General features: G+C 35.6%; 3 protein-coding genes and 1 long non-coding RNA gene across 4 annotated transcripts; 3 read left to right on the top strand and 1 right to left on the bottom strand.

Moving 5' to 3' along the window:
* Positions 1 to 6,222: 6,222 nt before the first annotated feature.
* LOC9319754 (putative BTB/POZ domain-containing protein At2g05330) lies at positions 6,223 to 7,374 on the top strand. The gene is made up of 2 exons (XM_002885751.2): positions 6,223 to 6,598; positions 6,756 to 7,374. The coding sequence occupies exons 1-2, from the start codon at positions 6,461 to 6,463 to the stop codon at positions 7,284 to 7,286; spliced, it is 669 nt and encodes a 222-aa protein (XP_002885797.1). The 5' UTR covers positions 6,223 to 6,460; the 3' UTR covers positions 7,287 to 7,374.
* Positions 7,375 to 8,123: 749 nt separating this feature from the next.
* LOC9321863 (alpha-1,6-mannosyl-glycoprotein 2-beta-N-acetylglucosaminyltransferase) lies at positions 8,124 to 10,086 on the bottom strand. The gene has a single exon (XM_021033000.1). The coding sequence runs from the start codon at positions 9,622 to 9,624 to the stop codon at positions 8,332 to 8,334; it is 1,293 nt and encodes a 430-aa protein (XP_020888659.1). The 5' UTR covers positions 9,625 to 10,086; the 3' UTR covers positions 8,124 to 8,331.
* Positions 10,087 to 11,906: 1,820 nt separating this feature from the next.
* LOC9321862 lies at positions 11,907 to 13,803 on the top strand. The gene is made up of 3 exons (XR_002333410.1): positions 11,907 to 12,143; positions 12,293 to 12,481; positions 12,725 to 13,803. It is a non-coding gene; the product is annotated as an uncharacterized LOC9321862 (long non-coding RNA).
* A 1,133-nt stretch (positions 13,804 to 14,936) lies between these two features.
* Positions 14,937 to 16,138, top strand: LOC9319753. The gene is made up of 3 exons (XM_002885749.2): positions 14,937 to 15,178; positions 15,243 to 15,312; positions 15,840 to 16,138. Exons 1-3 carry the CDS (start codon positions 15,016 to 15,018, stop codon positions 15,982 to 15,984), a joined length of 378 nt encoding a protein of 125 aa, XP_002885795.1. The 5' UTR covers positions 14,937 to 15,015; the 3' UTR covers positions 15,985 to 16,138.
* The last annotated feature ends 4,203 nt before the right edge of the window (positions 16,139 to 20,341 follow it).

Here is a 20,341-nt window from a genome sequence, read left to right as displayed (position 1 = left end):
CTTGGCCTCTCAAGTCAAGTCCCTAGCCAGATCATCAGAATACTCAAAACCACCTCATATCTCAAGAGACAGATGGACACTACACACTAGTGCCTTACCAAAGTTTTAGAGGGTGTCTTACCTAGGTTCTTTTTTTTTTTTTTTTTTTTTGAATGCAATGTTAAATTATATTCAAAAGAAAAAATGTACGGTTTTACAACTTGTGCATCGGTTGGTTGAAACAAAATTTGAAGCAAAATTTGAAACTATTTTGACTATCTAGACCTCCCGTTGAAGCTTAGCTGCGAGCTTGAAGCCAGAGTTGGTACGCGTCGTCATACCTTCTGTCTCCCATAAGTCGGACTGCTGAGATTTGATTCCTTACATGTTTGTCAATCCACCCCGTGATGCGTTCAGCTGTTTGTGGGTTCTCTCCATGTCGCCGCCCATTCCTTTCTCTCCATATGGTATAGGTAACTGCTTGAAAAACATATCGAAAGAGGAAGCCCTCTACTCGGTTGAGCTGTGTGGAAGATATAATGTCAAGAAGAAGAAGCCAATCTGTTGTGTATCGAGTTTTGAGAAGCCCCTTTGCAAGGGCTGCCCAAATGGTAGAGCTGAAATCACAACCAAAAAAGAGATGATTCCGGGTTTCTAAACATCTATGACAAAGAACACATGTTCCTGCTCCGCCTTGCCATTTGATCATACGATCGCCAGTAGAGAGCCTGTTTTGAGCTGCTAACCACACACAAAAGGAGAATTTTGGTGTTGCGTGTGCAAACCAAACTCCCCGGTGCCATGAGACCGTGCTAGAGGTTATTCGGATATGATTCCAAGTATCTTTAGCTGAGAACTTCGGTTTAAAGATATCATTTTTCCCTCTCCATAGAACAGTGTCCCCTTGTTCCTTCCTTTTTTCCCGCTGCTCTTGTAACGCATCTTCCATTGCGTTGAGTGTGGCTGCCCGATGTCTTCTTCTCCTTCGATTTGACCAGGCAGCCGCTAGCGAGCTTGTTCTACTGATACCCATATCAATGACTCCTCGAGCACCCACAATATCTACCAATCTCCCCATTGAAGACCAATCATCATACCAGAAAGATGTAAGTTCTCCGTTTCCCACTTCCACCTTGCAGAACTGCTTTGCTACCTCTCTATACTTTAGGAGTTTTTTCCAAATCCAGGAACCCATATTAGTGCTGCTGTTGATGGACCAGAATGAAGTTTTCTTAAGAAGGTACATTTGGATCCACTTCACCCATAAAGAGTTGCCCTGAGATACTATGCGCCAGATAAGCTTTAGACAGCAAACATTGTTAGCTTCTTTGAGTGAACGCAGCCCTAGACCACCCTCCTGCTTCGGTTTACAAACATTCTCCCAAGATATCTTTGCTCTATGTGCATTCATATCCTTACCCGACCATAAAAAGGCTGAACACATTTTTTCTATGTCTTGAATGCACTCGTTTGGTAGTCTATACGCAGCCAACCAAAAATTACATACACTCCACAACACTGATGCAATTAGATTCAGCCGACCTGCAAATGATAGGAACCGTGATGTCCAAGACTCAATCCTTTTCCGAAGCTGCTCTACTAAAGGCATGCAATCTGCTCTTGAAAGCCGTTTTGTGACCAGGGGAAGGCCAAGATAACGGACTGGGAGCTGTCCAACCTCAAAAGGGAAACGAGTAGCCAGTTGTTGAATAGAAGGATTTGGTATACCTGCTAAATATAGGGTCGATTTCTCCATACTTATTTTCAATCCGGAGCAGCGAGCAAACTCATCAAAAACTGAGACAATACCTTCAACAGAACGCACTTTACCATCCGATAAAACCATGATATCGTCTGCAAAACTTAGGTGTGTGAGTCCCAACTTTTTGCAGTGTGGATGGTAGCCAAACTGCCTTGCATCCGCAGCTTTATCGAGCATTTTTGAGAGGATATCCATACTAATCACAAACAAGTACGGCGAGAGAGAGCAGCCCTGTCGTAGACCTCTTGAGCTTCGAAAATATCCAACCAATTCTCCATTTACCTGAACTGAGAAAGAAGCCGTAGTAACACATAGCATAATCCAATGAATAAATGTTGGTGGAAAATTCAGTGCCAAGAGAACTTTGTGTAGAAAAGACCATTGAACCGAGTCAAATGCTTTAGATAGATCAATCTTTATAGCACAGCGACTTGTGACAGATTCCTTATGGTAGTCCTTGACAAGTTCGGTAGCGAGCAGCACATTTTCAATCAATAAGCGGTCTTTAACAAATGCCGATTGATTGCCGGAGATAAATTTGGGGAGTACACCTTTGAGCCTGTTGGCGATGATTTTTGAAATGACCTTATATATCACATTGCAGCACGAGATAGGGCGGAAGTCTTTCATCTCTTTTGCACCTTTCTTTTTGGGTATGAGAGCCAATATGGTGGAGTTGATGCCCTTTGGTAGGAATCCTTTTGCAAAAAAAGATTGTACCGCTAGAATAAATTCTTTTCCAATTAGCTCCCAGGAAGCCTTGTAGAATTCTGAAGTGTATCCATCCGGTCCCGGAGATTTATCATTAGGCATACTGAATACAACCTTCTTGATTTTCTCCCCTGTAACCTCATGAGTTAACTTCTGTTGATCCAGATTTGTGCATCGAAATGGTAACAACTGCTGCAGTTTCTCAACCGTGATACCATCAAAATCTGCAGGTATATGTTGCAAAAAATCCTGGAAATGTCGTTCCGCTTCGGTTTTGATTTCAGCATCTTCAACTAGTACCCTACCATCGTGGCATAAAATTTCTTTGATACTATTTGTTGCTTCCCGCATTGCAGCCGCCCTATGAAACTGTTTATTATTTTTATCTCCGACCTGTAGCCAGTGAAGTTTTGATTTCTGCTTTAAGTACTTCTCCTCCAAACTAGACAGCAGCTCCCATCTATTATAAGCCACATTTTCCTCTTCCATAGATCTCACTGTTGGATTCGTCAGGTTGGCCTGTTGTTTTTGACAGAGAGTCTCATATGCCTCTTTTGTCTTCTTGACCAAATCTCCCACACGGTCTTTAGCCAAGCTACGAAGCATTGGCTTTAGTCCTTTTAATTTTTTCGAGAACCGGAACAACGTGGATGTGGATAAGAACAGCTCCTCAGAATCTTTCCAGAAATTGTTGACCGCCGGTAAAAACTCAGGCATCTCCGTTAATACATTTACAAACTTGAACGGTTTCCGGCGCTTTGGTACGTGACTTACTCCTCCAATTTGCATAATCCGACAACGTAAATGATCCGAGCAACCCCCTGCCTCAAAAACATTATACGCTTGTGGAAATGCCTTTAGCCAAGCATCATTCATTAACACTCTGTCCAGTTTCTTCAAAATTAAGTCGTTTTCCCGTTTGTTACACCAGGTGTAAAGGGGCCCATGAGAAGCCATGTCTGAAACTGAACAGTAATTCACTAGTTCCCGAAAGTCACGCATCCCCAACGTGACCAGCGGGTTAGTATCAACCCGAGAGTGCTCAGCCATATCCAAAGTAACGTTAAAATCTCCAAATATCAGCCACGGTTTGTTGCGGATAATAGGAGAATCAAAGTGATCACGGAGTTCCTGCCAAAGTACTTTCCTCTCTTCAACAAGATTGGAAGCATACACGAAAGAACAGAAAAATTCCTCCCCTTGATTTTCCAACTTGACCGAGCATGTAATTACTTGACCACTCTTATAAACAGGGCTCAATCGCACATTATTTTGCCAAAGAATCCAGATACGACCTCTGCGATTGTGTTCATAATTTGTCATTATGGACCAATTAGGAAACAGCTGACTTCCTAATCTTTGAGCCTTATTTTCCCTTACTCTTGTCTCAAGCAAACAACCAAACTGAAAATTATTTCCATCCACCCACTTCTTGATAACGGAATGTTTTGAAGATTTGTTTAAGCCGCGAACATTCCAAAAGAAACCCGACATTAATGATGTTTGGGGTTCTTCTTACTCAGATCTCTAGAGGGGTCTCTAGCCGATAGAGCATGAAGTTGAGAGCTTGTCTTATGAGCTGTTTTTGTACCTCGAGGCAAGGATGGTCGCAATGGAACCTCTGTCCGTGGAGGGCGAGTTTTCCCCGCATTTCCTTGCGTCCGAGTTGTCTCTGTCAACTGATCGTCTTGTTTGTCGGGTATGGATTCAGAGTTTGCTTCCTCTGTCTTTCCTTCTTCTGGTTTGTCTTCCTCTACGACCTCTTCTGCCTCCAAAATAGAGTAGGTGTTGGATAATATTGAGACCTCTCCGTACGTTAAACTCTTTTGCTTCTGACTGGGACTTGCACGCCCTGATTTGGGAGTTATCCATCCCTCCATCGACTCCTCTGTTTTTTCTGTAGCTAAATCTTGGTTTCTACTCTGCAACTCTTTCTCCTCTGTTTCAATACCCGTGGCGACCAAATCTGCAGCGTCCCCATCCTTTGGTCCATCAATTTTTCCTGTTTCAGTGACTACAAATGAGATAGTCTCTGTTGCTTTTTCCTCTTGAACCTTCTGTCCCTTACCTGATAAACAAGTGGTACTTAGATGGCCCCATTTCTTACAACAACTACACCGCGGAGGAAGCCACGGATAAGAGTACTTGATCGTAGAATCCAGCTCTCCCTCCTCTTCTCCCGTGAATACATATTCCTTTGGGAGTTCTTTCGTCAGATCTGCTTCTACTAGGATTTGCGCTTCATCGAAACTAACACATGCCTCAGTTTTTGGATGCAAACGTTTTGGTTTACCAACTGCACTAGATAGGAACTCCAATCCCTTGTCCGTAAACATGGTAGGTGGAACATTTGTTAATGTGACCCAAAGCGGTATTGACTTCATTGCAGGTTGTGCTTCCTCCGCAAAAGGAGTCCATTTAGAGACTATCATGGGGATTTCCATGATGTTCCACATTCCTCTGTTTAAGATCCTATGCCTCATGCCTTCATTTCTTATACGAAACTTCACCGTTGATTCATTCACCACATATACATCAATTAAGGAAGATCGATCACCCAAGCGCCAAATTTTATTCACAATCATGTGAATCTTACCAACATGTGGAGCCTTCTCATTCAAAAATTTTCCAATCAAGAAGTCCTCCCAGAGCGGTTTCGCTCCCATAAAAACCTCTTTTGGAACAACCACTTTTTCACAGCCATCTACTTCCGAGACTACAAACTTTTGTTGAGTGAAAGTATGTTTCTGCGCTGCTTGGAGAAAGGACCTCCTCACAGGCTGAACTCCCGTCGATTGATTTGATGATGATACTTCATGATTCTTACCCTCTTCCTTCCCCCACTTACTTTCCCTAGAAACCTCCATCGAGCCCTCTAATGGCGTCGCGCTTTTCCTTTGCAAAGCTGGAAATTCATCAACGTGACTAACTGCAACCACCGGAGAAGCCCTGCCATCTCCCGTTCCCGGACTACCCACCCGACGGCCTGGAAAAGCCGCCGACGGCGTCATGCGTGGAGAAAACGCAAAAAACCTAGTCGCCTCTTTTTTCACCTTGCCACGTCAGCAGAGAAATTTTTCTAGGTTCAGGTGGAATACTGTTGTTTATTAGGTATCTCTCATAGACAGCCCTAGTTCACAAGTCGGTGATACTTGATGGGGTTAATCATCCATGCTGGCACCATATAATACTGTTCTTTGATCACAATATAAATGACAAAGTAATTTTTTTTTTTTTCTTAAAGTCCAAAGCAAAATATAATAAATATACAAAACTCCTCCTAAAAACTTTTCTGAAACACAAAATGACAAGAAAAACCCATCCAAAAACTCTCAAAAATATAATATATATAGCCAAAAAAAACTACATTTACAACTACTACCAACATAATTACTGTCAATAAATCTACATATACGGTCCAATCAATCACCCACTAAATATTGTCTCATGTTATAGGTATGAATAATGGTATAAGCTAGTTTTATTCACTTGTTCAAAAATTCATAAAGTAAAATGACAATTTTTGGAGGAAACTTTTGAAATATCGAACGCTAGCAAGAAGTTTGATATACGAAATGGAGAAACAACTTCGTTGTGGTTTGATACATGGCCTCATTGGGGATTTTTAATGGACAAATAATAACATCGTATTTTTCGCCCTCTATTACTATATTTTTATTAGGTTTCCCAAGGAAAAATTACCTTTTTATAAAACACACTGATTGTTTATCTTCTGCATGTTTGATGTCGTACATATACGATTTTCAAGAGAGGAGGAGGGAAATAAAGAGTTTGGACTTAATTATTCATTGTACTACTATATTTGATGTGTCTTCTCCATTTCCAAAGTCTTGACAATTGGAAGATGGGAAAAATAAAAAGTCATTTCCAAAGTCTTGAAAATTGGAAGCAGATGGGAAAAATAAAACGTCATTTTGACCGTTGTCATTATCATCTCTATATAATCCACCATCCCTTACAACATCAAATATACTTTATATTATTGATATGGCAACACAAACCAACAAAGACCATTTCTCTGGTGGACTTGCAAAGATCTTGGCAGAAAAATGGCAAGTTGACGTACGGCTAAAGGCAGTGGATAGTCATGAGGGTTCAGTTATCTCAGCCCACAAAGTTATTCTGGTCTCTTCTTCTTTCAACTTCTCTTTATTGATATCATCATCTTATTCAAGAATCAATTAATTCTAGCTAGAATGCTAATGTTTATGTGAAGTCTTTTTTTTGGTTGGTGTGGTTATTGTAATAATTCTCTCAACAAGTATGTTTGGAATTTGAATAGGCATCAAGATCGGAGGTTTTTAAAAAGATGCTAGAATCAGACGAGTTCAAGAATTCAGCTAAGGAAACAATCACTCTCTCAGAGATAAAACAAGAAGAGTTAGAAGCTTTTGTTGAGTTTATATATAGTGATGGTTCTATGCTTTCTGCGAAAGTGAAGCAACACGCAATGGTACTCTATCGTGCGGCTGACAAATACGAGATTCTCCAACTACGTGACCTATGCAGATCCGAGCTTATATCTTCTCTGAATTCGACGAATTCTCTTGACTTCATTGAGCTCGCCCAAACCCCTTTTGACAAAGTCCTCAACGATGCAGCCCTTAGTTATATTAAAACAAATGAATTTATGATTGGTAGCTTTGATAAGTTCAAGCTGTTCGTTGATAATTACCCAAATCTTGCCGTGGAGATAATGATGGCTTTTCTTCCTCCTAGTAGAAGCTGTTCTAAGTGTGGTCTCAAAACCTATCATAATCAGACTGGTACAAGCTGCTGTAACTGTGGTTTTGACTATCCTAGTAGCATTTAGATGAATCACAATGTATCACTCCATTTTTATCGTTGTTAAGTTTCCAAAACTTAGCAAATCTCGTATAAAAATTTTCGGTTTATATATATTTGTCTATTATTATCTCTTTCCTATGCATGCAAAAATAAGACAAATATTGAGAAAATATATAGATTGTAAACCAAGAAATTGTTCATCTTAAAGATATTAGACTATGGGTACCGGCGCTTTTGGACTAGAAAGCGTTTAGTGGAGTGGAATGTGTTGATTGCTTTGCAAAGAGAGAATTGGGTCATATAGCCAACTTAAATGTCGAAAAACTCGGAAAACATCCACCGATGTTTTGTCCGGCTTTCATGTATTTGTTACTTTTTCCTAGAGATTTGCTTTCAACTACCAATTCAATGGATTCTCCCCTAAACGATTTTGATTATTAAAAAACTATAGTAAAGAAAAATGTAAGTATAATTTAGTTTATAGACATTTCAACATGATTTATGGTAAAGTTGAATATGTATGTATTATCGGTTTTGATTCTCCCCTCACTACTACATTTAAAAAAAAAGAAAAAAAGAACCAGCTTCTCTAACTTAATGTTTGAGTTTTGGAGCATAATCACTCATAAGTTTAGCTTTTGTGTGAGTTATATAGCAAAAAGGTCTTTGTGGGTTTAGTTGGGCCCAACTCTTACAATCTAAACCAAAGCACATACACAGATTTACCTGAGATTTTAAGTTCCTTTAACTGGACCTTCTATCACCATCCGGCTAAAAGACAGAGCTTTTGCATACCTACATCAATTTGGTATAGACCAGCTTAATACAAAATCTGAAATCCCTGCACTGCCTTAAGATTTCATTACCTTGAATCGATTTTCCAATAAGTAAAAAAGGAGACAGAATCTTGTATAGAAAGTGAAATACTTCAGGTAATACAAACAAAGGCATACCAATCAAAAATACAACAAGACCCGAGGCCAATCGAGTCACAAAGCACACTAAAAGAAAACAATCCCTCAAAAAGTTACTGATTATATTACCAAATTTACTTGGAAGTCTTTAAAGTTTCATGGAGATGCACTGCTACTGCTGGAACGATACATAGTGGCAAAATCCAAACATAAATGTCGGTCCCTTTCATCGCCCCAACCACCCCAACCTTTGAAACCAGCTTTATAACCCGCTTGATGCTTATACACCCGAACTCCCCATCCTTCTTTTATGTTCACAACTTTATCTGTTTCCTTAACTTCGATGTTTACAACCCCATTATCGATGCAATCACCCTCATCTCCTCTGCCTTGATGCAACCCACATTTTCCAAAGTGGACCGCACTGGTTCTAGGCCCTCGCAATGTGTAAACAGGGGAACCAAACGATGGGAAAACCGTTGCCCACATCGTTATATCCCAATTGTAATCATCAAAGAAACAAAACTCTCTTGCCTTTTGGTGTATATTCTCCCAAACACTTCTATTAAAAGAATACCCGACATTTCCCATTCTCTCTGCAACCAAACTTTCAAGCCCTTCTCCTCTTGACTTCACATCAGACGGTGCTAAATTAGCAGCAAAACAGTCAGGACATTTTGCGGGTTTCAGCCTCGTGAGAGTCTGTATATTACGATAGGCATTAGGAAAGAGAAAATGATCTTCTTCGATGAAAAGGATATGACCCTCATGTCCTTTAGTCTCTTCCAACCCATCCCATACCGTGTTCATCATCCACCACCAGTGATGCTTCAGAGATACAATCTTTGGAGACCGATGATTCCCATACTGATCCGGACTTCCTACACAATGCGTCTTTGCCTCATCACCCTTGTTCTTACAATCATTCGGGGTCACCCCGGGGAAACTAGTCCGAAATATATGAGGCGAATACGGCGAGAATATCTGTTTCACCTGACAAAACTTAATCCCATCCACAATCTTATTCATATCTAAAAAGTAACCATCATGGCTAACAATCAACAATGTCTCACTTATCCCTTTAACCTTTGACAAACTTTCCACAGTTACTCGAAAATACTGAGCCCGATTATGCACATACAAGACGATAACCACACGATCTTTCGCCAAATCCGGGTACAGATCCAAATTCCTCGGAGAAAAATGGTTCCTTCTATGCAAACTAAGAGACATTCTATTACCTCTAGCTACACTTAGCAAAGAAGCATTAAGCTTAACTTCCAAATCTTTATCCAAACCATCCAAATCATCGTCAATAGAAGAACCATTCAAAGCAGTTCTAGGTACAGACACCAACATCAGAACTAAAGAGACAGTAACAGCAAATAGAATCCCTAAACGACATAAACCCGTATCTCTCAGTTTCTGCTTCTTCCAAAGATTTGCCATTGACAAAATTACTAAAACTGAACCAAAACTCAAAATTGTACACTAAACAACACAAACTCTTAAAACCCACTTAACCTCTGTAAAAAAGGTGCTTCCTTTACAATCTTCAAATCAGCTGCAACACGAATTGAAGCAAAATCAACAACAAAGACAAAGACTCGACCTTTGACTTCAGATCGTCAATATTATTTCCAGATGATTGAAAAAAGCAGCTTCTTTGAAGAAATCACGAAATGGGTACTCGGAAAAACACGAGATTTTATCAGGAAAGGAGAAGAAATTTTGGAGTCATTGAAGAATCTCTCAGCCAAAAGTGCTGAGTCTTAACGTGACTTTGGGTTTCGCATTTTTCTAGTCACCGATCAATTGTTACTTAAATTTACTATTATGCCATCCAATTGTTGACTGCTGTGTTTTTTCTTAAAACGAAAAATATTTTCTTAAATAACGAATTATTTAAACTTTTTGCGAATAGTTCGTTAGAATGTTGCATAACGTTTATTTGATTAAGAGGTGACTTCTCTATAAAGATTAATCATTCATAATCATACCTTACTTCATTTACACACATACTTACAAACTTTTTAGGCATTTGTATTTAGTATAGTGTTCCATAAATGGAATTTTCGTTAACCTCAAATATATTATAATAATAATAGATTAAAGTCATTTTTAGAAAGAAAAAAATATCAATTTGAGGTCAACATGGAAAACTGTATCATCCCAAATTTAATGTTAAAAAAATCGTATCTTACAAATCATGTTTTGATAACCATATCCATTACTTCCAAAAATGAGGCAAGTGTATTCAATCAAACATTTGAAATGACCTTCATAAATTTTAAAAAATCTTATAAAACCTAATGTTATATGAACTAGTGATTTTAAAAAGACTTCCAAATCTACTGTTATTGAAAATATTTGATGCATGGGATATTAATGACTTTAAAAAGTTTAGAGTATTTTCTTAGTTAAAAATACAAATATTTAAATCTCAAAATTTTAAATATAATGGAATTTGAGGAAATTTTACAACAAATAATAACTTCCTAAATTCACCAAAATCATCTAAAACTTCAATAAAATTCAAATCATTCAAAGTATATGGTTGCTTTTTTATATCCACATGTTCTACTATTAGTTTCGAAATGCCTTTCCAAAAAAAAAAGTTTCGAAATGCCTTTCCAAATTATATTATTGAACTTAAATTTTACTTAAAATAATTTGAAGTTTTTTACAGTCAATGAGTTATAAAAGTCATATGAAATCTTATATATTTCACAATTATTTTTTAGAGATTCCATAACATTTTCAGTTCAAAATATGAGTCAAATAACTCGCATGTTTACCTTTAAACATGAAAACTTGAAGGGGTTTTAGCATATCAAAGAGAACTTTATTTACACAAAATAAGGTCCGGAAACTGTCAACGTTATTTACTTTTATTATTAAACTTAAATTTGTGTAGTCAACTAAAATTTGGAAAATTAATTTTAAATGTGAAAGTTGGGGAACAATTTTGTGAAAATGTAAAAGTTAAGAATTTAATGGTTATTCCTTGAGTGAGAAATTACTGTGGGAAGAAGCTCAAATGGATCCGATCGACAATATTACATTTACGGAATTTTCGGAACCCCCAAACCAATCATTACGATGTCGGTTTGATGGTTCATGGAAATCTACGGATCCAACAATGGGTTTAGGTTGGTGGTGTTTTCAGGGAACTGCTCAAACAATACTGCTTGGTGCAAAATGCCTTAGGAGATCGCCCTCACCCCTTCATTCGGAAATAGAAGCTTTAATTTGGGCCATGAAGAATATCCTTTCAAGAAGGATTGCTTGTCAGGCGTTTGAATCAGACTGCTCAGAATTGGTCTCGATGGTACAGTCACCTGACGAATGGCCAGCTTTCTCCAACCTTCTAGACGAGTTTGGTTTGCTACATGTTTCCTTTTCATCTTTCTCACTTTCCCTTATTTCTTGTTCTTGTAATTTAAAAGCGGACTGTTTAGCGCGCTCTTCTAGACTTTTATTTTCTGAAACTACTTTTGTAAACATTTCTCCTCCTAGTTGGGCAACCAACCAAGGAATTTTTTAATAAATGTGTGGTTGACAAAAAATAAAAAAAAAGAATTTAATGGTCATTTTTCAGAAATTTCATCAAACACTTTTTGGTAACCAAAATAATATAGGTTTTAGGACTAAGTAATCAATACAATAAAAACACTAGGTTTATCTCCTGATTTGACACATCAGCTTTTTCAGCTTTTCTGGGTGTGACACATCAGCCTATTTACCTACCAATAAGAACATTTTATTAATACAACTCAGCTTTAATTTTTTACACGTCACTTTTCTTTTCCATCAATTATTTCCGAATAAAGGCAAATATCTTTGGCCCATTCCGGTCAAATTCCTAAAACCCATTTTGACTCCATCGCCGCCAAATCCTTCCCAATCAGCCAAGCTAGCTTCTTCGATTATCTCTTCTTATTCCCAACCATGGTTTTCGCATTCAAGTTTCTGTTTTCTATCTCTAAATTTCAACGTCTTTTGTAATTGTTGGCATCTAGATTAATCGGGCAAATGGGAATCGGAATTTGATTGTGATGTTTTCACAGATTCAAGTTATGGAATCGCAAAGCTCAATGTTTCTTCTTTGTTTCAGGATAATTGAAAACCAAAAAAATGTATAATCGCAATCCAAAGGAGATGAAAAAACAAGGCATGGGGCCAATTGATACTAACTTGAGCTTTAGGAAGATTATGAATGACGTTGAGAACTTTGGTAACCACTTTGGTAACCTCTCTTTTGATGCGTATAATTGTCTCTCTTATATCATAAGGAAAGACTCAGGTAGATCTGGATACACAAGCTTTGATGATCAATAAGAGAAGCATATATAGACTATTAAGTTGTAGAAATTTTCATTGCCTTTGCCAATTTTTGCTTTCAGCATTATGATATAAGAGAGAGTGAAGAATTGTAGGCTTGAAGAAGTTTTCCAGATCCTCAAATTCATTATGTTTTCTCTTACTTTCAAGACATTGAAAAGTTTAGCACTCCCCGTGATGATGCAAGTTTATATTCTTATTACAGGATCTTAATCTTTGAAGGTACATGACATGAAAAATAAGAAAGCATTGGAGAATAATAAATGAATGCACTTGGTGGAAAGCCTCAACAGAAACAGAGGCTATCATTTAGTGTAGCGTGAGTAAACATGAAGAAAGAGAAGAGAAGATGTTTGAACTGAATATGATTCTTGGCAAATTTTGGAGGACAACTTGGTGGTGGAAGTACGAAGAAACCCGCAAAGGGGATACATAATCTAGAGGAGAGAGTCGTTAAATGAATTGTAGGGAATTTTTTGAGTGGTGTACTTGATGCTAGGAATTTGCTACATTCTTGTTCTTGAAGAACTAATGACAGAGATAAGAAGATCAAGATCAAGATCGGAGGAGAAATTGGAGGAGGCAAAGAAAGTAAAAGACAATAGAAAAGAGACAAAAAGAATTAAGGAAAGAAGAAACAAGGCGGTAGGAGGAAAGGCAAGTAACCGCGGTAGATGTGTTAACAAATTTTTTGAAACCAGTCTTGTGATCAAAGGAGCCTACTTCAAAAGATGTTTGAAGCCATGCAAGCATCATGACATAGAACGATTAATCTTGGTAATGGCATTTATGAAAATGTCAAAAATTTGGAATGATATTTCCACAGTAGCCTCTCTTTAGGATAAGTGCAGTTATAGCTATTGAATTGGTTTTGATTGTGAAAGAAAACAAATCTTCTTATCCCGGACGATATGAGTTTATTTGGAGAGTGCCATAAACGCGATCGGTGATATCACCATTTTCAGTCGCCGCGGGTGACTCTAGGTTTGAGTAGAAATTAGAAAACTGATTTACTTCAATTAATAGCCCTGTCATATATGTTAAAAGTAACTTAGTTGTAATCGTAAAACAATGGTCAATTATGATTATAATCGCAATATAAGACACTCAAGCGTTAGTCACGTAATGTCTTTTAAACATTTCAACCACTAACCACTTAACCGAATTAGTTAATATATACGTATATGTTTGTATAGAGATTAAATTTTTATGTAGTTTTACTAATTAAAAACTGATTTAGCTGAAATAGAAAACATTACAGCTTTTATTATTGTTTACATCTTATAATTATAACCAATAAAATATTAAATTATAATCACTTCTTTTTTTCGTTGATATTTAGTCAGAATAAAAAATATCTCACTGAAAACAAATAATTGCAAGAATCTATTTCCAGTAAAAATATTTATAATTGAAAAATCCGAATACTAAAATTGATTTACGGTTTGGCCTTGGTTTAGCATTCCAATTTGATTTGGTTCCCTTTTTGCCTTCAAATTATTATAAATATTAAATATTTTAGATATTTAATTAGAATCATTTTCCGAATTTTAAATAAATTTTAAAAAATTTCAATATTTGGAAGAAAATCATTTAAAAAATATCCCGCTGCGGAGCGCGGGTTTCGACCTTGTTAAGCTAATTCTGGCATTCAACACGTTTTATATATATTAACCTGGGTAAAACTAGTTTTTGGGTCTAACACTTTAAGAAAGTTTATATTGCGTCGAGTAGAAAAAACAACTAATTGTACATTTCTAAAAGTTTTAAAAGTCACACGTAGTCAAACAAACATGAAAAGAGAAGAGTTTTACCTGAGTATAAGAGATGAGATTGAAATCGTGAGAAGATTTGCGGCGCAATAGTAAAGATAGATGATACGAAATCGATGCTAGATCTCTTGAGGATGAAAATAAAAATCTTTTGTTAGTTTTGGATAAGATATGTATGTAATGGTAAAATCTTGTTTGGCTAAACTATATTTTTGTGGTTTAACTTAAATCTAATGTAGAGATGTCAATTATAATCAAACTTCGTTCAGTAGAAAAGGTTAATCGGGCCTAAACCCAACCGAGTTTAGAGTCTTTGAACTATTTCTAAAAGTCCAAATAAATATTTTTCAATCCAAAATTAATAATTTTGACACACCTAATGTAATGGATTAAATTAATTGCAAAATATATATAGGCTAATTTTTTATTTTGTATAGTGCATTAAATTAATTAAACTATATAATTTTTTTTTTTTTTTTGCAGCAATTACGATATTATTTGAAAAGGCCTGGTTTGCACATTCTCTCATTTATTAAATTGATTCGGTTGAGTTCAAATGTTCCACAGCAAATGGAGTGTCTAATCTAAGAAGAGGATAAGGTTTTAGTCTCCAAGTTTGCCAAATGTCACCACAAATGCCACATATGTCTCCAACTAAAATATACGCCAAAAAATGAAAAACCATATTCAACGAATACAAAAACAAAACGTATAGTTGTTGGAAATGGCAGCCAAATTCCGCATTGCCTCTTCTTCGTTTAGCCAAAGGGCTAATGATTCCACAACCTCATCATCTTCTTCATATTCATCATTGCTTGCTTTGCCTCAATTCCTCTGTCCACAATCACCATTAAGATTCCCACAGTTCAAGCTTCACGCCAAATTAGGTACTCTTATCTCTTTTATTTATTTGTAGATGTAAATTTTGTTAATCCTTGGTTCTTGCTTAAGGTGGAGGAGATGGAGAAGTGAAGCCTAAGGATAAGAAGAAGTTCATAACCAAAGAGGAAGAACCAGAACAGTTAGTTAATCTTAATTTTCAATTTCCCATCACTAGATTGTAGAAAATAAACAGAAATCTATGGAATAGAAATGTAATTTTTCAAAAATCACAGAAAAACAAATCCTAGGAAATTGATGAATACATGGAAAATTAAGAAACGCAAAAGTTTAGTCTCCATTGCAGAATTTAGATAGTTTACCAATTAAATGCAAAAGTTTAGTCTCCATTGCAGAATTTAGATAGTTTTTTTGTATGTGACAATGACATGTAGACTAGTGGTTTGTGTTAGCTAGTATTGTATCAATATTCCGGCTAAAACCCGCATAATGCATGTTGTTAGCAAAAAAATTAATACTAATAATCGTAGTTTGTAAGTGATAGAGAGTCCATACCCGAACCATTAATTGTGACCATGTTTGATCGAAAATATTTGGTTTTTGTAATTTATTAGAAAGAACTTAAACTCTTGCATGCACATTTTTCATAAACATGCAATTGTGATTGAAGAAATGGGTATGGATGAGATTTGCATTGCAATTTTGTAGGTATTGGCAAAGCGTTGGAGAAAGAGAAGGAGAGAATCCGATGAAGACGCCTCTCCCTTACATTATCATCTTCGGTATGTCAACGCCATTCGTCATCTTAGCCATTGCTTTCGCCAATGGTTGGATCAAAGTTCCCATTCGTTGAGCCTTTCTTTTTTGCTTCTTCTTCTTCACTTGTTTAAGGCTGAATCTTAAACATGTTTCTTATACTCTTCTTCTTCGGCTGTAATTAAAGAACAAAGTAATAGAGTGCTATCATTATATGACATGGTGCTCTGCTATATATTTTTTTTCTTCCATTCACATTTTCTCTAATTTAACTATGACTATGTTACTTCCTCTTAATTCAATAATCCAGATGTTATATAAAAAAATGTCTTGAGTACTAGAAGGATGCGAATTGGAGACAACACAAAGTAGTGACATAGAGCCTAGTTGGCACATTAAGAAGAGACTTGGAATCATCTAGGACTAGAAGGTTTACCCTTGAGAAGCTTAGAGGAGTATAACGAGTCATCGGAGAATTATACGATGGACTATGCTTATTGTTGATGAGTGAAGAAGACGATATGAGTCTCTCTGGATTTTATATATGATCGATATAGATGATGATCCGAATCTTGAGGTTGAGTTCTCCATGAGAGCTTGATCTGAGATTTTATCGTTACCGGCTTATCTTCCTTGTAATCGGTGTGCTTGTGTATTCATCGTTTACATTATCAATAAAGAGAAGTTATAGAGGTTAGGATCTATAAACTTAATAAACTAGTACTACTCATATTAAACTTTGTCTCCACACAAAAAAGTTTACAGAGGTTAGGAAGTAAATTTTGAAAATTTTCAAACTGTGATAGGATCGTTATTATCATGTTTTAAAATTTTCAAAATTGCCCGCAAGGTGGTGGGCGAGTGGTAGGGCGAGTCCGGAGTTGAGGATGAAATCCCCGAACCCGGGTTCGATCTTCCTCCCTCGCTGTTATCAACACTTTGTTGGGAAGTCTGGGCTTGGGCTTCGGCCCAGGCAGTTTACCTGGTAGTCTGGTAACAGGCGATCCAGCTACCCCCGGGCATTAGTCGGAAAGCATTCCAAACTCGGTTAGGCAGTGTGGTAGCCCATCCTTCGGGGTGGTAGTGAGTCCACTCTGTAGCACTCCGGTGCGTTCCTACCGAGGCTGACCGGATCAGCCGATCGGGTATATCAAAAAAAAAAAAAAAAAATTCAAAATTTTCTCATGTTTTAATCAGTAGCTTAAATAGAAAGAAGATTATGATACTTCAGTTTAGTGATAGGATCACGAGTGGGCCTTATGGACTTTTATGAGGCTTAATGTTTAGCCTGTTTCTTATAGTAGTTTCTTATATATAACTCTTCCTTAGTCTTTGTAAAACACTTATCGATGAAGATAATAACAATGAATTAAACTCTTCTCTCTTCTCTTTTCTCCTTCCCCTTCTTCTTCTGATTTCTTCTTCTTCTCAACCCCTAATTCTTCTAAATCTCATCACCTTCTGTTATCCTTCTTGTTAAGCCATTTTGGTACTTACATTTAGCTTAACAGTAAAGAAGAACTAAAAAAACAACCAGCAACAATTGGTGTAAAATCACAACTGAATCCAAGAAACAAAAGAAGAGATAAATGCACGTACGTGAGAATCATAAAAACGGTATTAGCTATGACTAAGTGCTTGATTTCTTACCTTGAAGAATGAGCTCAGATCAATATGGTCATTATCTATTTTTCATTGAAGACGATTCGTCGTATGCTCACGATTTAGTAGGTCGAAGATACCGTGGTGAGTCATTTCCATAATCTTGGCAAATTTGGGTATGAGACCTTCATCCTAAAGAGCATATAAATCGTGGGTTAGGACCACAAAGCTAGATTTCAAGATCCTAATATAACTTTCGAAAGCTAGCGTTACACCTAACTTGTCGAGGCCATTATTGGAGATGGTGTGAACAAGACCGGCTTTAAGTTTAACAATGCTACAAGCAAGGGAAAAAAATGGCCTAAAGGTCTCGAACCCTTGAACTGATCATGAGCATCCACTATAATGAACCAGCTGTGGGTGTGAACACCCAGGGGCGAACCCACTGAGAAGAGAGGTGAGTCACCTGACCTATGTAAAATAGTGAAATAAGTTTTCGTGCATTTTAATTTAGAAAGTTCCAACAGCACAGTTGGTAATTCCCAGGGAGTTGACATACCAAAACTCGGGTTCAAACATCTAGTGTGACACTTTTTAGTATTTTGTTTCCCTATTTCAACTTTATAAACATGTTTTTATGTTTTATATCCTAGGTCATAGCCCGCACATTTGCGCGGACTGTTGTAAAATCAGTTATGTTAATTTATTTAATAATAATTTAAAAATATAGAACAAATAATTTTCCTAAATGTCAATAATCAATAACATATATTTATTCAAATCATACAATATCAAAATATATAACTTATTTAATAATCAAACATATAAATCTCATGAATTTATTCGGTTTTTTATTGTTCAACTATGATAATAATTTTAGTTAGTATTTTTGAGCATTCAACGTAAAATAAACATTATTAGTGATAAAATGAAAATTTACAATGATATTCAAATATTTAGTTTAAGTTGTTGATATAAACTAACACATAACCTAAAGTATTTTCCAAATTATTTTGTAAATAAGAAAGTAGATACATTTCCTATAAAATCATACGAAGTGCAATCAAAATCTTTACAAAAAAATCCCAAAGATTACTTTCATTGTTTAATCTCTTTTTATATTCCCCTTAATTTAAGTTATATTGCTAGGTTTAATTCTAATGATTTCATCTTTGTAGTACAAGCTAGATTAGAAATGAAATATAATTTTTTTATATATACAGAAAAATCCTTACACTACAAAATTTGAACTAAAGAAATATTTTAATGATCTTCATATAAAATTATATGTTGAATAAAAAACTAAATATAATGATGAGTATAGTAAAAAAATGTATTACAATTTTTTTAGAGGTACGAGAGAGTTAAGGAAAATATAGAAAATCCTTACACTACAAAATTTGAACTAAATAAATATTTTAATGATCTTTATATATAATTATATGTTGAATAAAAAACTAATTATAATGATGAGTATACTAAAAAAATGTATTACAATTTTTTGGAGGTACGAGAGAGTTAAGGAGAATTAATGATAATTGTACATTACAAAAACTTATTTCGTTAAAACATTGCATACTTAAAAAAATAAAATAAATATACATGAAAATATAAGAAATAATCAAACGTCCAAAGTAAAAAATGGAGATAGTTTCTTTAGCTTGATTCCCTTATTGTGCGATGGTCGGAATTAATATTTTTGAATCTGCATCAATAATGTAATTTTATCATAGTAATCAAAATTATATTTTACATATGTAATTTTAAATTAAAGTATATTATAAAAAAAAAGAAGGAAAGAAGAATTACATAAAAACAAAGAAGAAATAAAATTGAAAAGAATGTAAGATATATATTAATATATACATATATACAATCAATCTCTTACAATGATATCGTGGTTGAGTTTTTAATCCATACAAGAACATAAACAAAACAAAGAAAATATTTAGGATTTGAAACATGGTGGAGGAGGATGTGAGAATGGTTATTTATAGAAAAATAAGTGATGGAAGTTACATTTCTAATATAATTAGACTATAAGAGTTACAAATTAGTAGTAAAGTGTGGATTTAAAGTATGATTTAAAGTATATGATTAAATACGTTATATTTTAAGTTTAATTGAAAATAGATATATATTTTTTTTTAACAATTGCCAAGTGGATAAATAAAGAAAGAGTGAAACGCTTCTTTTATATATATAGATTTTTTAATTCTTTAAAGAATAACAGCATTTTATATATATTCTTTTTGAAAATGATTTTTTTAGTGTTTATATAAGATTAGTATAAAATTAATTATATGATATTTTTATATAAAAAATTTGACCCGGGTAAAATTTATCTTTGGGTCTGCCAATGTGAACACCAATAAGGGACATTAGTCTGAATAACAAGAGGCATATCCCTCCTTTTTTTGCAAATGTAAACCAAAGAGTTTAAAGTGAGTATGTTAGCCACGACTAGCTGAAAGACGAGGCCACATATCCATATACATCAAAGATGCGGCGAATTCATCTGGACTCAAGTCACCCTTCAAAAAAACATAAAGAAACGTGATCGCCATGTGTCAACACTGTGTGAACATCCTCATTTCTACCATTCTTAACATTTACCATAGTAGATTTCTTGAGCTGATAAACGTAAACCATGATTTTGATGGTGATCAATACGAGTGCTCCTCCAATTATGATTTCAATGATCTCCTGACTTGTGTATGATCAACTTATTTCTGGGTTTGTAAATGACATTTACGTGTTTTGGAAGCCTCAGTATTTTGTTCTTATTCTTTCTTTTTTTCTTTTTTACCTTTGCGATTTATTAATAAAAACTACTAAATATAAAATAGACA

Source organism: Arabidopsis lyrata (genome assembly GCF_000004255.2).
Source record: "Arabidopsis lyrata subsp. lyrata unplaced genomic scaffold ARALYscaffold_3, whole genome shotgun sequence".
NCBI classification, from domain to species: domain Eukaryota; kingdom Viridiplantae; phylum Streptophyta; class Magnoliopsida; order Brassicales; family Brassicaceae; genus Arabidopsis; species Arabidopsis lyrata.
This window is presented reverse-complemented; position numbering and strand designations above follow the sequence as displayed.